Here is a 21,780-nt window from a genome sequence, read left to right as displayed (position 1 = left end):
CACACAAGTACATGTATTGTAGTGTCTTTACTGTACTCAGACACACAAGTACATGTAGTGTAGTGTCTTTACTGTACTCAGACACACAAGTACATGTAGTGTAGTGTCTTTACTGTACTCAGACACACAAGTACATGTATTGTAGTGTCTTTACTGTACTCAGACACACAAGTACATGTATTGTAGTGTCTTTACTGTACTCAGACACACAAGTACATGTATTGTAGTGTCTTTACTGTACTCAGACACACAAGTACATGTATTGTAGTGTCTTTACTGTACTCAGACACACAAGTACATGTATTGTAGTGTCTTTACTGTACTCGGACACACAAGTACATGTATTGTAGTGTCTTTACTGTACTCGGACACACAAGTACATGTATTGTAGTGTCTTTACTGTACTCAGACACACAAGTACATGTATTGTAGTGTCTTTACTGTACTCAGACACACAAGTACATGTATTGTAGTGTCTTTACTGTACTCAGACACACAAGTACATGTATTGTAGTGTCTTTACTGTACTCAGACACACAAGTACATGTATTGTAGTGTCTTTACTGTACTCAGACACACAAGTACATGTATTGTAGTGTCTTTACTGTACTCAGACACACAAGTACATGTATTGTAGTGTCTTTACTGTACTCAGACACACAAGTACATGTATTGTAGTGTCTTTACTGTACTCAGACACACAAGTACATGTAGTGTAGTGTCTTTACTGTACTCAGACACACAAGTACATGTAGTGTAGTGTCTTTACTGTACTCAGACACACAAGTACATGTATTGTAGTGTCTTTACTGTACTCAGACACACAAGTACATGTATTGTAGTGTCTTTACTGTACTCAGACACACAAGTACATGTATTGTAGTGTCTTTACTGTACTCAGACACACAAGTACATGTATTGTAGTGTCTTGTAGTGTCTTTACTGTACTCAGACACACAAGTACATGTATTGTAGTGTCTTTACTGTACTCAGACACACAAGTACATGTATTGTAGTGTCTTTACTGTACTCAGACACACAAGTACATGTATTGTAGTGTCTTTACTGTACTCAGACACACAAGTACATGTATTGTAGTGTCTTTACTGTACTCAGACACACAAGTACATGTATTGTAGTGTCTTTACTGTACTCAGACACACAAGTACATGTATTGTAGTGTCTTTACTGTACTCAGACACACAAGTACACGTATTGTAGTGTCTTTACTGTACTCGGACACACAAGTACACGTATTGTAGTGTCTTTACTGTACTCAGACACACAAGTACATGTATTGTAGTGTCTTTACTGTACTCAGACACACAAGTACATGTATTGTAGTGTCTTTACTGTACTCAGACACACAAGTACATGTATTGTAGTGTCTTTACTGTACTCAGACACACAAGTACATGTATTGTAGTGTCTTTACTGTACTCAGACACACAAGTACATGTATTGTAGTGTCTTTACTGTACTCAGACACACAAGTACTGTATTGTAGTGTCTTTACTGTACTCAGACACTACAATACATGTACTTGTAGTGTCTTTACTGTACTCAGACACACAAGTACATGTATTGTAGTGTCTTTACTGTACTCAGACACACAAGTACATGTATTGTAGTGTCTTTACTGTACTCAGACACACAAGTACATGTATTGTAGTGTCTTTACTGTACTCAGACACACAAGTACATGTATTGTAGTGTCTTTACTGTACTCAGACACACAAGTACATGTATTGTAGTGTCTTTACTGTACTCAGACACACAAGTACATGTATTGTAGTGTCTTTACTGTACTCAGACACACAAGTACATGTATTGTAGTGTCTTTACTGTACTCAGACACACAAGTACACGTATTGTAGTGTCTTTACTGTACTCAGACACACAAGTACACGTATTGTAGTGTCTTTACTGTACTCAGACACACAAGTACATGTATTGTAGTGTCTTTACTGTACTCAGACACACAAGTACATGTATTGTAGTGTCTTTACTGTACTCACAAGTACATGTATTGTAGTGTCTTTACTGTACTCAGACACACAAGTACACGTATTGTAGTGTCTTTACTGTACTCAGACACACAAGTACATGTATTGTAGTGTCTTTACTGTACTCGGACACACAAGTACATGTATTGTAGTGTCTTTACTGTACTCAGACACACAAGTACATGTAGTGTCTTTACTGTACTCACAAGTACATGTAGTGTCTTTACTGTACTCACAAGTACATGTACGGGACACATTTGCAGTGTTGCCGGGGGTAACCCCGGACTGCTGTATTTGTGGATGTTGTTGAAAGAGTCAAGTCCATGTTTTGAAGATGGAATATTTAATGAAAAAGGTGACAGTTGAGAGTTTGAAAAGAGTCAGCTGGGTGACTTGAGTCCAAAAGGAGATGAGGTTGAAAAAGTGGAGCCAGGTTCACTTGGCGGGGCAGAAAGGACAGGACTTGTTAGGACTGGACTGCAGCCAGATGCGTATGCAGTCCTGATGGATGGCGTGGGAACAGCTGAGCGGGTGGCGGCTCTCGGGGTCCACGGCGTTCTGGCACATGAGACACAGCTGGTTGGCCGGCGGCGGCGGCCGGAGGGGAAGGCGTCGCTCTGGGCCAGCTTGAGGCCCACCTGCTCGGCCACCTGGTCCACGGACATCCCGGCCAGAGTTCCCCGGGCGCTCTTCACCTGCTGCAGCAGCAGCGTCAGCTGGTTCCTGCTGCACTGCGGGAAGCGGGCCCCCAGCCGGTCCAGCACCTTCTCCAGGGCGCTGGAGGGCAGCGGCGGCGGCGAGGGGACCACCGGGTAGGTGGGCGTGGTCAAGGACTGGCCGGGAGGCGGCGGCAACCTGGCAGGAGCTCTGACGTAGGGGGGGTAGATGGGCGGGGGCACGGCGTGGCGCGGCAGGTAGTGCGGGGGCGGTGGGAAGTATTGGGGGCGGTGGTGGAAGTAACTGGGTCTGGGCGGGCCGGCAGGAAGCAGCGAGTTCATCATCTGTCTGAACTTGAGGTCGGCCTGCGGGACGAAGGACAAGCGGTCAGCGGCTGCGTTGGCATTGCAAAGTGGGCGGGGCCGTACCGTGGGCACGTGCGGCAGTGCGGCCACGTTGATCCTGGGCAGAGAGTCCAGGTCGCGACCCTGCTGGAGCAGCTGCAGGACCTCCTGGAAGCGCTGCTGCAGCTCGGCCTGGTTCCTGCGCACGGCCGCCTCCTTGCCGGCCCAGGTGGGCTTCTCCTGCTGGTACTGCTGCGGGAAGACCCTCTGCAGCACGCTCAGGTACTGCCCCACCTGCAACACAGCGGCTGTCAGCGCCACACCTGTCCAGCAGGGGGAGGAGCTCACCTCCGCCAGCCAGGCCTTGATGCGCCCCATGGCCATGTCCCGCTGCATCTCCACGGCGGCCAGCTCGTCCTGGACGGCCGTCTTCTCAGCCTCCCTGGTCTCTTTGGCCACCCTCTGCACCTCCTTCTTCAGCACCTCCAGCTCCTCCTGCCAGCGCCGCTGCTCCTCGCACTGCTCCTCCGTCAGCGCCGCCAGCTTGCCTTCGCTCTGCTGCAGCTCCTTGGCCAGCCTGGTGGGCGGAGTCAGACGACAAAGGTGGCCCCGTCCGGCACAGAAGCAGACTCACCTGTCTCTCTCCTCTTCGGCGCGGCTCCTCTCCGACGTCATCTCCTGCTTCTTGGACAGGAAGTTCTTCTTGCTGCTCTTGGCGTTGTTGAGCTGCAGCTTGACTCGCAGCGAGTCCAGTTTCTGCAGCAGGACCTGCGGCGCTCGCAGGTTAACGGCCAGGAGAGCAAAACGCCGTCACGGACCTCACCTGATGCTGGCGGGTGGTCTGCGACTTCTTCTTCTGCAGCTGCTGCAGCCGCTCGCCTCGCTCGCTCTCGTCCTGTTCCCGCGTCTTCGCCATCTCGCCGTGCTCCTTGGCCAGGACCTCGCTGTACGCAAACATGGCCGCCACCTGCGCCTCCCAGTCCATGTCCGTGTTGACGCCGGCGTCGCCCGTGGTGGCGTCCGTCGCCTCCTCCGTCTGCATGGACTTCTCCTGCTGGTCTGTGAGGCCTTCATTGGCTGCTTTCAATAAAGCAGGCGTTAACAGACGCATGTCTTTTTGGAGCCTTGGACCCACACACACTTCTACTTCTCTCACATCACACACACACACTTACACTTCTACTTCTCTCACATCACACACACACTTACACTTCTACTTCTCTCACATCACACACACACTTACACTTCTACTTCTCTCACATCACACACACACTTACACTTCTACTTCACTCACACACAACACTTACACTTCTACTTCTCACAACACACACCACTTACCAACTACTCTCTCACACACACACACACTACACACTACTCTCACACACCACACCTTACACTTCTACTTCTCTCACATCACACACACACTTACACTTCTACTTCTCTCACATCACACACACACTTACACTTCTACTTCTCACATCACACACACACTTACACTTCTACTTCTCTCACATCACACACACACTTACACTTCTACTTCTCTCACATCACACACACACTTACACTTCTACTTCTCTCACATCACACACACCACTTACACTTCTACTTCTCTCACATCACACACACACACTACACTTCTACTCTCTCACATCACACACACACTACACTTCTACTCTCTCACATCACACACACACTTACACTTCTACTTCTCTCACATCACACACACACACTACACTTCTACTTCCTCACATCACACACACACTTACACTTCTACTTCTCTCACATCACACACACACTTACACATCTACTTCTCTCACATCACACACACACTACACTTCAACTTCACACACACACCACACTTCAACTTCACACCCATCACACACACACTACACATCTACTTCTCTCACACACACACACACACTTACACTTCTACTTCTCTCACATCACACACACACACTTACACTTCTACTTCTCTCACATCACCACACACACTTACACTTCTACTTCTCTCACATCCACACACACTAACACTTCTACTTCTCTCACATCACACACACACTTACACATCTACTTCTCTCACATCACACACAACACTACACTTCTACTTCTCTCACATCACACACACACTTACACTTCTACTTCTCTCACATCACACACACACACTTACACTTCTACTTCTCTCACATCACCACACACACTTACACTTCTACTTCTCTCACATCACACACACACTTACACTTCTACTTCTCTCACATCACACACACACACTTACACTTCTACTTCTCTCACATCACACACACACTTACACTTCTACTTCTCTCACATCACACACACACACTTACACGTTCTACTTCTCTCACATCACACACACACTTACACTTCTACTTCTCTCACATCACACACACACTTACACTTCTACTTCTCTCACATCACACACACACACTTACACTTCTACTTCTCTCACATCACACACACACTACACTTCTACTTCTCTCACATCACACACACACTTACACTTCTACTTCTCTCACATCACACACACACTTACACTTCTACTTCTCTCACATCACACACACACTTACACTTCTACTTCTCTCACATCACACACACACTTACACTTCTACTTCTCTCACATCACACACACACACTTACACTTCTACTTCTCTCACATCACACACACACTTACACTTCTACTTCTCTCACATCACACACACACTTACACTTCTACTTCTCTCACATCACACACACACTTACACTCTACTTCTCTCACATCACACACACACTTACACTTCTACTTCTCTCACATCACACACACACACTTACACTTCTACTTCTCTCACATCACACACACACTTACACTTCTACTTCTCTCACATCACACACACACTTACACTTCTACTTCTCTCACATCACACACACACTTACACTTCTACTTCTCTCACATCACACACACACTTACACTTCTACTTCTCTCACATCACACACACACTTACACTTCTACTTCTCTCACATCACACACACACTTACACTTCTACTTCTCTCACATCACACACACACACTTACACTTCTACTTCTCTCACATCACACACACACTTACACTTCTACTTCTCTCACATCACACACACACTTACACTTCTACTTCTCTCACATCACACACACACCTTACACTTCTACTTCTCTCACACACACACACACTTCTACTTCTCTCACATCACACACACACTTACACTTCTACTTCTCTCACATCACACACACACACTTACACTTCTACTTCTCTCACATCACACACACACTTACACTTCTACTTCTCTCACACACACACACACTTCTACTTCCTCTCACATCACACACACACACTTACACTTCTACTTCTCTCACATCACACACACACTTACACTTCTACTTCTCTCACACACACACACTCACTTACTCACATCACACACACACTTACACTTCTACTTCTCTCACATCTCACACACACTTACACTTCTACTTCTCTCACATCACACACACACTTACACTTCTACTTCTCTCACATCACACACACACACTTACACTTCTACTTCTCTCACATCACACACACACACTTACACTTCTACTTCTCTCACATCACACACACACTTACACTTCTACTTCTCTCACATCACACACACACTTACACTTCTACTTCTCTCACATCACACACACACACTTACACTTCTACTTCTCTCACATCACACACACACTTACACTTCTACTTCTCTCACATCACACACACACTTACACTTCTACTTCTCTCACATCACACACACACTTACACTTCTACTTCTCTCACATCACACACACACTTACACTTCTACTTCTCTCACATCACACACACACTTACACTTCTACTTCTCTCACATCACACACACACTTACACTTCTACTCTCTCACACACACACACACTTCTACTTCTCTCACATCACACACACACTTACACTTCTACTCTCTCACTCACACACACACTTACACTTCTACTTCTCTCACATCACACACACACACTTACACTTCTACTTCTCTCACATCACACACACACACTTACACTTCTACTTCTCACACACACACACACACTTCTACTTCTCACATCACACACACACTTACACTTCTACTTCTCTCACATCACACACACACTTACACTTCTACTTCTCTCACATCACACACACACACTTACACTTCTACTTCTCTCACACACACACACACTTCTACTTCTCTCACATCACACACACACTTACACTTCTACTTCTCTCACATCACACACACACTTACACTTCTACTTCTCTCACATCACAAACACACTTACACTCTACTTCTCTCACATCACACACACACACTTACACTTCTACTTCTCTCACACACACACACACTTCTACTTCTCTCACATCACACACACACTTACACTTCTACTTCTCTCACATCACACACACACACTACACTTCTACTTCTCTCACATCACACACACACTTACACTTCTACTTCTCTCACATCACACACACACTTCTACTTCTCTCACATCACACACACACTACACTTCTACTTCTCTCACATCACACACACACACACACTTCTACTTCTCTCACATCAACACACACCTACACTTCTACTTCTCTCACACACACACACACTTCTACTTCTCCACACACACACACACTTACACTTCTACTTCTCTCACATCACACACACACTTACACTTCTACTTCTCTCACATCACACACACACTTACACTTCTACTTCTCTCACATCACACACACACTTACACTTCTACTTCTCTCACATCACACACACACACTTACACTCTACTCTCCACATCACACACACACCTTACACTCTACTTCTCTCACACACACACACTACACTTCTACTCTCTCACACACACACCACACTTACACTCTACTTCTCTCACATCACACACACACTACACTTCTACTTCTCTCACATCACACACACACTTACACTTCTACTTCTCTCACATCACACACACACTTACACTTCTACTTCTCTCACATCACACACACACTTACACTTCTACTTCTCTCACATCACACACACACACTTACACTTCTACTTCTCTCACATCACACACACACTTACACTTCTACTCTCTCACATCACACACACACACACACTTCTACTCTCCACACACACACACACTACACTTCTACTTCTCCCACATCACACACCACACTACACTTCTACTTCTCTCAACACACACACTACACTTCTACTCTCTCACATCACACACACACTACACTTCTACTTCTCTCACATCACACACACACTTACACTTCTACTTCTCTCACATCACACACACATACACTCTACATCCCACATCACACACACACTACACTCTACTTCTCTCACACACACACCACACACACTCAACTTCTCTCACATCACACACACACACTTACACTTCTACTTCTCTCACACACACACACACTTCTACTTCTCTCACATCACACACACACTTACACTCTACTTCTCACACACGCACACACTACACACACCACCACACCACAACACCAACCTACACACACATCACACACACAACACACTCAACTTCTCTCACAACACACACACACACACTTCTACTTCTCTCACATCACACACACACTTACACTTCTACTTCTCACACAAACACACACACACTTCACTTCACCTCACATCACACAACACACTTACACTTCTACTTCTCTCACATCACACACACACACTTACACTTCTACTTCTCTCACACACACACACACTTCTACTCTCACACCATCACACACACACTTACACCTTCTACTTCCTCACATCACACACACACTACACTTCTACTCTCACACACACACACACACTTACACTTCACTTCTCTCACATCACACACACCACTTACACTTCTACTTCCTCACATCACACACACACATACACTTCTACTTCCTCACACACACACACACTACACTTCACTTCTCACACAACACACACACACTTACACTTCTACTCCTCACCACCCAACACACACACAAACCTCTCCACCTCACACACACACAACACTTCTACTTCTCACATCACACACACACTTACACTTCTACTTCTCTCACATCACACACACACTACACTTCTACTTCTCTCACATCACACACACACTACACTCACTCAACACACACACACTTCTACTTCTCTCACATCACACACACACTTACACTTCTACTTCTCTCACATCACACCACACACTACACTTCTACTTCTCTCACATCACACACACACTACACTTCTACTCTCTCACATCACACACACACTTACACTTCTACTTCTCTCACATCACACACACACTTACACTTCTACTTCTCTCACATCACACACACACTTACACTTCTACTTCTCTCACATCACACACACACACTTACACTTCTACTTCTCTCACATCACACACACACTTACACTTCTACTTCTCTCACATCACACACACACAAACACTTCTACTTCTCTCACATCACACACACACTTACACTTCTACTTCTCACATCACACACACACTACACTCTACTCACACACACTCACACAACACACCACACACTACACTTCTACTTCTCTCACATCACACACACACTTACACTTCTACTTCTCTCACATCACACACACACTTACACTTCTACTTCTCTCACATCACACACACACTTACACTTCTACATCTCTCACATCACACACACACTTACACTTCTACTTCTCTCACATCACACACACACACTTACACTTCTACTTCTCTCACATCACACACACACTTACACTTCTACTTCTCTCACATCACACACACACTTACACTTCTACTTCCTCACATCACACACACACACTTCAACTTCTCTCACATCACACACACACTTACACTTCTACTTCTCTCACACACACACACACTTCTACTCTCTCACATCACACACACACTACACTCTACTCCCACATCACACACACACTTACACTTCTACTTCTCTCACATCACACACACACTTACACTTCTACTTCTCTCACATCACACACACACTTACACTTCTACTTCTCTCACATCACACACACACTTACACTTCTACTTCTCTCACATCACACACACACACTTACACTTCTACTTCTCACACACACACACACACTTCACACTTCACTCACATCACACACACACTTACACTTCTACTTCTCTCACATCACACACACACTACACTTCTACTTCTCACACACACACACACTTACACTCACTCCTCACATCACACACACTTACACTTCTACTTCTCTCACATCACAACACACACTTACACTTCTACTTCTCTCACATCACACACACACACTTACACTTCTACTTCTCTCACATCACACACACACTTACACTTCTACTTCTCACATCACACACACACTTACACTTCTACTTCTCTCACATCACACACACACACTACACTTCTACTTCTCTCACATCACACCACACACTTACACTTCTACTTCTCACACACACAAACACTCCACATCACACACACTTACACTTCTACTTCTCACATCACACACACACTTACACTTCTACTTCTCTCACATCACACACACACTTACACTTCTACTTCTCTCACATCACACACACACTTACACTTCTACTTCTCTCACATCACACACACACTTACACTTCTACTTCTCTCACATCACACACACTTACACTTCTACTTCTCTCACATCACACACACACACTTACACTTCTACTTCTCTCACATCACACACACACTTACACTTCTACTTCTCTCACATCACACACACACTTACACTTCTACTTCTCTCACATCACACACACACTTACACTTCTACTTCTCTCACATCACACACACACTTACACTTCTACTTCTCTCACATCACACACACACTTACACTTCTACTTCTCTCACATCACACACACACACTTACACTTCTACTTCTCTCACATCACACACACACTTACACTTCTACTTCTCTCACATCACACACACACTTACACTTCTACTTCTCTCACATCACACACACACTTACACTTCTACTTCTCTCACATCACACACACACTACACTCTACTTCTCTCACATCACACACACACTTACACTTCTACTTCTCTCACATCACACACACACTTACACTTCTACTTCTCTCACATCACACACACACTTACACTTCTACTTCTCTCACATCACACACACACACTTACACTTCTACTTCTCTCACATCACACACACACTTACACTTCTACTTCTCTCACATCACACACACACTTACACTCTACTTCTCTCACATCACACACACACTTACACTTCTACTTCTCTCACATCACACACACACTTACACTTCTACTTCTCTCACATCACACACACACTTACACTTCTACTTCTCTCACATCACACACACACTTACACTTCTACTTCTCTCACATCACACACACACACTTACACTTCTACTTCTCTCACATCACACACACACTTACACTTCTACTTCTCTCACATCACACACACACTTACACTTCTACTTCTCTCACATCACACACACACTTACACTCTACTTCTCTCACATCACACACACACACTTACACTTCTACTTCTCTCACATCACACACACCTTACACTTCTACTTCTCTCACATCACACACACACTTACACTTCTACTTCTCTCACATCACACACACACTTACACTTCTACTTCTCTCACATCACACACACACTTACACTTCTACTTCTCTCACATCACACACACACACTTACACTTCTACTTCTCTCACATCACACACACACTACACTTCTACTTCTCTCACATCACACACACTTACACTTCTACTTCTCTCACATCACACACACACACTTACACTTCTACTTCTCTCACATCACACACACACTTACACTTCTACTTCTCTCACATCACACACACACTTACACTTCTACTTCTCTCACATCACACACACACTTACACTTCTACTTCTCTCACATCACACACACACTTACACTCTACTTCTCTCACATCACACACACACTTACACTTCTACTTCTCTCACATCACACACACACTTACACTTCTACTTCTCTCACATCACACACACACACTTACACTTCTACTTCTCTCACATCACACACACAACTTACACTTCTACTTCTCTCACATCACACACACACTTACACTTCTACTTCTCTCACATCACACACACACTTACACTTCTACTTCTCTCACATCACACACACACTACACTCTACTCTCTCACATCACACACACACTTACACTCACATCACACACACACACACTACACTTCACTTCTCTCACATCACACACACACTTACACTTCTACTTCTCTCACATCACACACACCACTCCACACACACACACTTCTACTTCTCCACATCACACACACACTTACACTTCTACTTCACTCACATCACACACACACTTACACTTCTACTTCTCTCACATCACACACACACTTACACTTCTACTTCTCTCACATCACACACACACTTACACTTCTACTTCTCTCACATCACACACACACTTACACTTCTACTTCTCTCACATCACACACACACTTACACTTCTACTTCTCTCACATCACACACACACTACACTTCTACTTCTCTCACATCACACACACACACTTACACTTCACTTCTCTCACATCACACACACACTTACACTTCTACTTCTCTCACATCACACACAACACTTACACTTCTACTTCTCTCACATCACACACACACTTACACTTCTACTTCTCTCACATCACACACACACTTACACTTCTACTTCTCTCACATCACACACACACTTACACTTCTACTTCTCTCACATCACACACACACTTACACTTCTACTTCTCTCACATCACACACACACACTTACACTTCTACTTCTCTCACATCACACACACACTTACACTTCTACTTCTCTCACATCACACACACACTTACACTTCTACTTCTCTCACATCACACACACACACTACACTTCTACTTCTCTCACATCACACACACACTTACACTTCTACTTCTCTCACATCACACACACACACTTACACTCTACTTCTCTCACATCACACAACACACTTACACTTCTACTTCTCTCACATCACACACACACTTACACTCTACTTCTCTCACATCACACACACACTTACACTTCTACTTCTCTCACATCACACACACACACTTACACTTCTACTTCTCTCACATCACACACACACTTACACTTCTACTTCTCTCACATCACACACACACTACACTTCTACTTCTCTCACATCACACACACACTTACACTTCTACATCTCTCACATCACACACACACTTACACTTCTACTTCTCTCACATCACACACACACACTTACACTTCTACTTCTCTCACATCACACACACACTACACTTCTACTTCTCTCACATCACACACACACTTACACTTCTACTTCTCACACATCACACACACACTTACACTTCTACTTCTCTCACATCACACACACACTTACACTTCTACTTCTCTCACATCACACACACACTTACACTTCTACTTCTCTCACATCACACACACACACTACACTTCTACTTCTCTCACATCACACACACACTTACACTTCTACATCTCTCACATCACACACACACTTACACTTCTACTTCTCTCACATCACACACACACTTACACTTCTACTTCTCTCACATCACACACACACACTTACACTTCTACTTCTCTCACACACACACTACACCTACTCCCACATCACACCACACTACACTCTACTTCTCTCACATCACACACACACTTACACTTCTACTTCTCTCACATCACACACACACTTACACTTCTACTCCTCACACTCACACACACTACACTTCTACTCTCTCACATCACCACACACACTTACACTTCTACTTCTCTCACATCACACACACATACACTTCTACTTCTCTCACATCACACACACACTTACACTTCTACTTCTCTCACATCACACACACACCTTACACTTCTACTTCTCTCACATCACACACACACTTACACTTCTACTTCTCTCACATCACACACACACTTACACTTCTACTTCTCCCATCACACACACAACACTTCTACTCTCTCACATCACACACACACTTACACTTCTACTCCTCACACACACACCTTCACTCTCCACATCACACACACACTTACACTTCTACTTCTCTCACATCACACACACACTTACACTTCTACTTCTCTCACATCACACACACACTTACACTTCTACTTCTCTCACATCACACACACACTTACACTTCTACTTCTCTCACATCACACACACACTTACACTTCTACTTCTCTCACACACACACACACACTTCTACTCTCTCACATCACACACACACACTACACTTCTACTTCTCTCACATCACACACACACTTACACTTCTACTTCTCTCACATCACACACACACTTACACTTCTACTTCTCTCACATCACACACACACACTTACACTTCTACTTCCTCACATCACACACACACTACACTTCTACTTCTCTCACATCACACACACACTAACACTTCTACTTCTCTCACAACACACACACACTTACACTTCTACTTCTCTCACATCACACACACACTTACACTTCTACTTCTCTCACATCACACCACACACTTACACTTCTACTTCTCTCACATCACACACACACTTACACTTCTACTTCTCTCACATCACACACACACTTACACTTCTACTTCTCTCACATCACACACACACTTACACTTCTACTTCTCTCACATCACACACACACTTACACTTCTACTTCTCTCACATCACACACACACTTACACTTCTACTTCTCTCACATCACACACACACTTACACTTCTACTTCTCTCACATCACACACACACTTACACTTCTACTTCTCTCACATCACACACACACTTACACTTCTACTTCTCTCACATCACACACACACACTTACACTTCTACTTCTCTCACATCACACACACACTTACACTTCTACTTCTCTCACACACACACACACTTACACTTCTACTTCTCTCACACACACACACACACTTACACTTCTACTTCTCTCACATCACACACACACACTACACTTCTACTTCTCTCACATCACACACACACTTACACTTCTACTTCTCTCACATCACACACACACTTACACTTCACTTCTCTCACATCACACACACACACTTACACTTCTACTTCTCTCACATCACACACACCACTTACACTTCTACTTCTCTCACATCACACACACACACTTACACTTCAACTTCTCTCACATCACACACACACTTACACTTCTACTTCTCTCACACACACACACACTACACACTACTTCTCTCACATCACACACACACTTACACTTCTACTTCTCTCACATCACACACACACTACACACTCACATCACACACACACACTTACACTTCTACTTCTCTCACATCACACACACACCCTACACTCTACTCCTCACACACACACACACACTTACACCAACTCCCACACCCCACACACTCTACTCTCTCACATCACACACACACTTACACTTCTACTTCTCTCACATCACACACACACTTACACTTCTACTTCTCTCACATCACACACACACTACACTCTACTTCTCTCACACACACACACACTACACTACTTCTCTCACATCACACACACACTTACACTTCTACTTCTCTCACATCACACACACACTTACACTTCTACTTCTCTCACATCACACACACACTACACTTCTACTTCTCTCACATCACACACACACTTACACTTCTACTTCTCTCACATCACACACACACTTACACTTCTACTCTCACATCACACACACACTACACTTCTACTTCTCTCACATCACACACACACTTACACTCTACTTCTCTCACATCACACACACACACACACTTCTACTTCTCTCACATCACACACACACTTACACTTCTACTTCTCTCACATCACACACACACACTACACTTCTACTTCTCTCACACACACACACACTACACTCTCTCACATCACACACACACTTACACATCTACTTCTCTCACATCACACACACACTTACACTTCTACTTCTCTCACATCACACACACACTTACACTTCTACTTCTCTCACATCACACACACACTACACTTCTACTTCTCTCACATCACACACACACACTTACACTTCTACTTCTCTCACATCACACACACACACTTACACTTCTACTTCTCTCACATCACACACACACTTACACTTCTACTTCTCTCACATCACACACACACTTACACTTCTACTTCTCTCACATCACACACACACTACACTTCTACTTCTCTCACATCACACACACACTTACACTTCTACTTCTCTCACATCACACACACACACTTACACTTCTACTTCTCTCACATCACACACACACTTACACTCTACTTCTCTCACATCACACACACACTTACACTTCTACTTCTCTCACATCACACACACACACTTACACTTCTACTTCTCTTCACATCACACACACACTTACACTTCTACTTCCTCACACACACACACACACTACACTTCACTTCTCACACATCACACACACACTTACACTTCTACTTCTCTCACAACACACACACACTTACACTTCTACTTCTCTCACATCACACACACACTTACACTTCTACTTCTCTCACATCACACACACACTTACACTTCTACTTCTCTCACATCACACACACACATACACTCACTCACTCACACACACACACACTTACACTTCTACTTCTCTCACATCACACACACACTTACACTTCTACTTCTCTCACATCACACACACACTTACACTTCTACTTCTCTCACATCACACACACACTTACACTTCTACTTCTCTCACATCACACACACACTTACACTTCTACTTCTCTCACATCACACACACACTTACACTTCTACTTCTCTCACAACACACACACACTTACACTTCTACTTCTCTCACATCACACACACACACTTACACTTCTACTTCTCTCACATCACACACACACATACACTTCTACTTCTCTCACATCACACACACACTTACACTTCTACTTCTCTCACATCACACACACACTTACACTTCTACTTCCACACATCACACACACACTACACTTCTACTTCTCACACACACACACACACTTACACTTCTACTTCTCTCACATCACACACACACTTACACTTCTACTCTCTCCACACACACACACACTACACTTCTACTTCTCTCACATCACACCACACACTTACACTTCTACTTCTCTCACATCACACACACACTTACACTTCTACTTCTCTCACATCACACACACACACTTACACTCAACTTCTCTCACATCACACACACACTTACACTCTACTTCTCTCACATCACACACACACTTACACTTCTACTTCTCTCACATCACACACACACACTTACACTCTACTTCTCTCACACACACACACACACCCAACACACACACTACACCACCTCACATCACACACACACTTACACTTCTACTTCTCTCACACACACAACACACACTTACACATCACTTCTCTCACATCACACACACACACTACACTTCTACTTCTCTCACATCACACACACACTACACTCTACTTCCTCACATCACACACACACTACACTTCACTCCTCACATCACACACACACTACACTTCTACTTCTCTCACATCACACACACACCTACACTTCTACTTCTCTCACATCACACACACACTTACACTTCACTCACACACACACCACTACACTCTACTCTCTCACATCACACACACACTTACACTTCTACTTCTCTCACATCACACACACACACTTACACTTCTACTTCTCTCACATCACACACACACTTACACATCTACTTCCTCACATCACACCACACACTACACTTCACTTCTCTCACATCACACACACACTTACACTTCTACTTCTCCTCACAATCACACACACACACTACACTTCTACTTCTCTCACATCACACACACACACTTACACTTCAACTTCTCTCACATCACACACACACTTACACTTCTACTTCTCTCACATCACACACACACACTACACTTCTACTTCTCTCACATCACACACACACTTACACTTCTACTTCTCTCACATCACACACACACTTACACTTCTACTTCTCTCACATCACACACACACTTACACTTCTACTTCTCTCACATCACACACACACTTACACTTCTACTTCTCTCACATCACACACACACTTACACTTCTACTTCTCTCACATCACACACACACACTTACACTTCTACTTCTCTCACATCCCACACACACACACTACTCTCACAACACACCACACTTACACTACTTCTCTCACATCACACACACACTTACACTTCTACTTCTCTCACATCACACACACACTTACACTTCTACTTCTCTCACATCACACACACACTTACACTTCTACTTCTCTCACATCACACACACACACTTACACTTCTACTTCTCTCACATCACACACACACTTACACTTCTACTTCTCTCACATCACACACACACTTACACTTCTACTTCTCTCACATCACACACCACACTTACACTTCTACTTCTCTCACATCACACACACACTTACACTTCTACTTCTCTCACATCACACACACACTTACACTTCTACTTCTCTCACATCACACACACACTTACACTTCTACTTCTCTCACATCACACACACACTTACACTTCTACTTCTCTCACATCACACACACACTTACACTTCTACTTCTCTCACATCACACACACACACTTACACTCTACTTCTCTCACACACACACACTCCACTTCTCTCACATCACACACACACTTACACTCTACTTCTCTCACATCACACACACACACTTACACTTCTACTTCTCTCACATCACACACACACTTACACTTCTACTTCTCTCACACACACACACACTTCTACTTCTCTCACATCACACACACACACTTACACTTCTACTTCTCTCACATCACACACACACTTACACTTCTACTTCTCTCACACACACACACACTCTACTTCTCTCACATCACACACACACACTTACACTTCTACTTCTCTCACATCACACACACACTTACACTTCTACTTCTCTCACATCACACACACACTTACACTTCTACTTCTCTCACATCACACACACACACTTACACTTCTACTTCTCTCACATCACACACACACACTTACACTTCTACTTCTCTCACATCACACACACACTTACACTTCTACTTCTCTCACATCACACACACACTTACACTTCTACTTCTCTCACATCACACACACACACTTACACTTCTACTTCTCTCACATCACACACACACACTTACACTTCTACTTCTCTCACATCACACACACACTTACACTTCTACTTCTCTCACATCACACACACACTTACACTCTACTTCTCTCACATCACACACACACTTACACTTCTACTTCTCTCACATCACACACACACACTTACACTTCTACTTCTCTCACAACACACACACACACTTACACTTCTACTTCTCTCACACACACACACACTTCTACTTCTCTCACATCACACACACACTTACACTTCTACTTCTCTCACATCACACCACACACTTACACTTCTACTTCTCTCACATCACACACCACACTACACTTCTACTTCTCTCACATCACACACACACTTACACTCTACTTCTCCACACACACACACACTTCTACTTCTCTCACATCACACACACACTTACACTTCTACTTCTCTCACATCACACACACACACTTCACTTCTACTTCTCTCACACACACACACACACTTCTACTTCTCACACATCACACACACACTTACACTTCTACTTCTCTCACATCACACACACACTTACACTTCTACTTCTCTCACATCACACACACACTTACACTTCTACTTCTCTCACATCACACACACACACTTACCTACTTCTCTCACACACACACACAACTTCTACTTCTCTCACATCACACACACACTTACACTTCTACTTCTCTCACATCACACACACACACTACACTTCTACTTCTCTCACATCACACACACACTTACACTTCTACTTCTCTCACATCACACACACACTACTTCTACTTCTCTCACATCACACACACACTTACACTTCTACTTCTCTCACATCACACACACACACTACACTTCTACTTCTCTCACATCACACACACACTTACACTTCTACTTCTCTCACACACACACACACTTCTACTTCTCTCACATCACACACACACTTACACTTCTACTTCTCTCACATCACACACACACTTACACTTCTACTTCTCTCACATCACACACACACTTACACTTCTACTTCTCTCACATCACACACACACTTACACTTCTACTTCTCTCACATCACACACACACTTACACTTCTACTTCTCTCACATCACACACACACACTTACACTTCTACTTCTCTCACATCACACACACACTTACACTTCTACTTCTCTCACAACACACACACACTTACACTTCTACTTCTCTCACATCACACACACACTTACACTTCTACTTCTCTCACATCACACACACACTTACACTTCTACTTCTCTCACATCACACACACACTTACACTTCTACTTCTCTCACATCACACACACACTTACACTTCTACTTCTCTCACATCACACACACACTTACACTTCTACTTCTCTCACATCACACACACACTTACACTTCTACTTCTCTCACATCACACACACACTTACACTTCTACTTCTCTCACATCACACACACACTTACACTTCTACTTCTCTCACATCACACACACACACTTACACTTCTACTTCTCTCACATCACACACACACACTTCTACTTCTCTCACATCACACACACACTTACACTTCTACTTCTCTCACATCACACACACACTTACACTTCTACTTCTCTCACATCACACACACACTTACACTTCTACTTCTCTCACATCACACACACACTTACACTTCTACTTCTCTCACATCACACACACACTTACACTTCTACTTCTCTCACATCACACACACACACTTACACTTCTACTTCTCTCACACACACACACACTTCTACTTCTCTCACATCACACACACACTTACACTTCTACTTCTCTCACATCACACACACACTCTACACTTCTACTTCTCTCACACACACACACACTTCTACTTCTCTCACATCACACACACACTTACACTTCTACTTCTCTCACATCACACACACACTTACACTTCTACTTCTCTCACATCACACACACACTTACACTTCTACTTCTCTCCACACACACACACTTCTACTTCTCTCACATCACACACACACTTACACTTCTACTTCTCTCACATCACACACACACACTTACACTTCTACTTCTCTCACATCACACACACACTTCTACTTCTCTCACATCACACACACACTTACACTTCTACTTCTCTCACATCACACACACACTTACACTTCTACTTCTCTCACATCACACACACACTTACACTTCTACTTCTCTCACATCACACACACACTTACACTTCTACTTCTCTCACATCACACACACACTTACACTTCTACTTCTCTCACATCACACACACACTTACACTTCTACTTCTCTCACATCACACACACACTTACACTTCTACTTCTCTCACATCACTCACACACACTTACACTTCTACTTCTCTCACATCACACACACACTTACACTTCTACTTCTCTCACATCACACACACACACACACTTCTACTTCTCTCACATCACACACACACTTACACTTCTACTTCTCTCA

At 43.6% G+C, this 21,780-nt stretch overlaps 1 protein-coding gene across 1 annotated transcript in view; it reads right to left on the bottom strand.

The window, feature by feature from the left end:
* Nucleotides 1-2,330: 2,330 nt before the first annotated feature.
* rnf214 (ring finger protein 214) overlaps nucleotides 2,331-21,780 on the bottom strand; it is a 25,871-nt gene continuing 6,421 nt past the window's right edge. Inside the window, 6 exon segments of the mRNA XM_061889185.1 lie at nucleotides 2,331-2,608; nucleotides 2,611-3,028; nucleotides 3,092-3,301; nucleotides 3,356-3,584; nucleotides 3,642-3,775; nucleotides 3,831-4,087. Coding sequence (XP_061745169.1) covers nucleotides 2,442-2,608; nucleotides 2,611-3,028; nucleotides 3,092-3,301; nucleotides 3,356-3,584; nucleotides 3,642-3,775; nucleotides 3,831-4,087 — 1,415 coding nt within the window. The 3' untranslated portion in view covers nucleotides 2,331-2,441.

Source organism: Nerophis ophidion, linkage group LG01 (assembly GCF_033978795.1).
Source record: "Nerophis ophidion isolate RoL-2023_Sa linkage group LG01, RoL_Noph_v1.0, whole genome shotgun sequence".
Taxonomy (NCBI): domain Eukaryota; kingdom Metazoa; phylum Chordata; class Actinopteri; order Syngnathiformes; family Syngnathidae; genus Nerophis; species Nerophis ophidion.
This window is presented reverse-complemented; position numbering and strand designations above follow the sequence as displayed.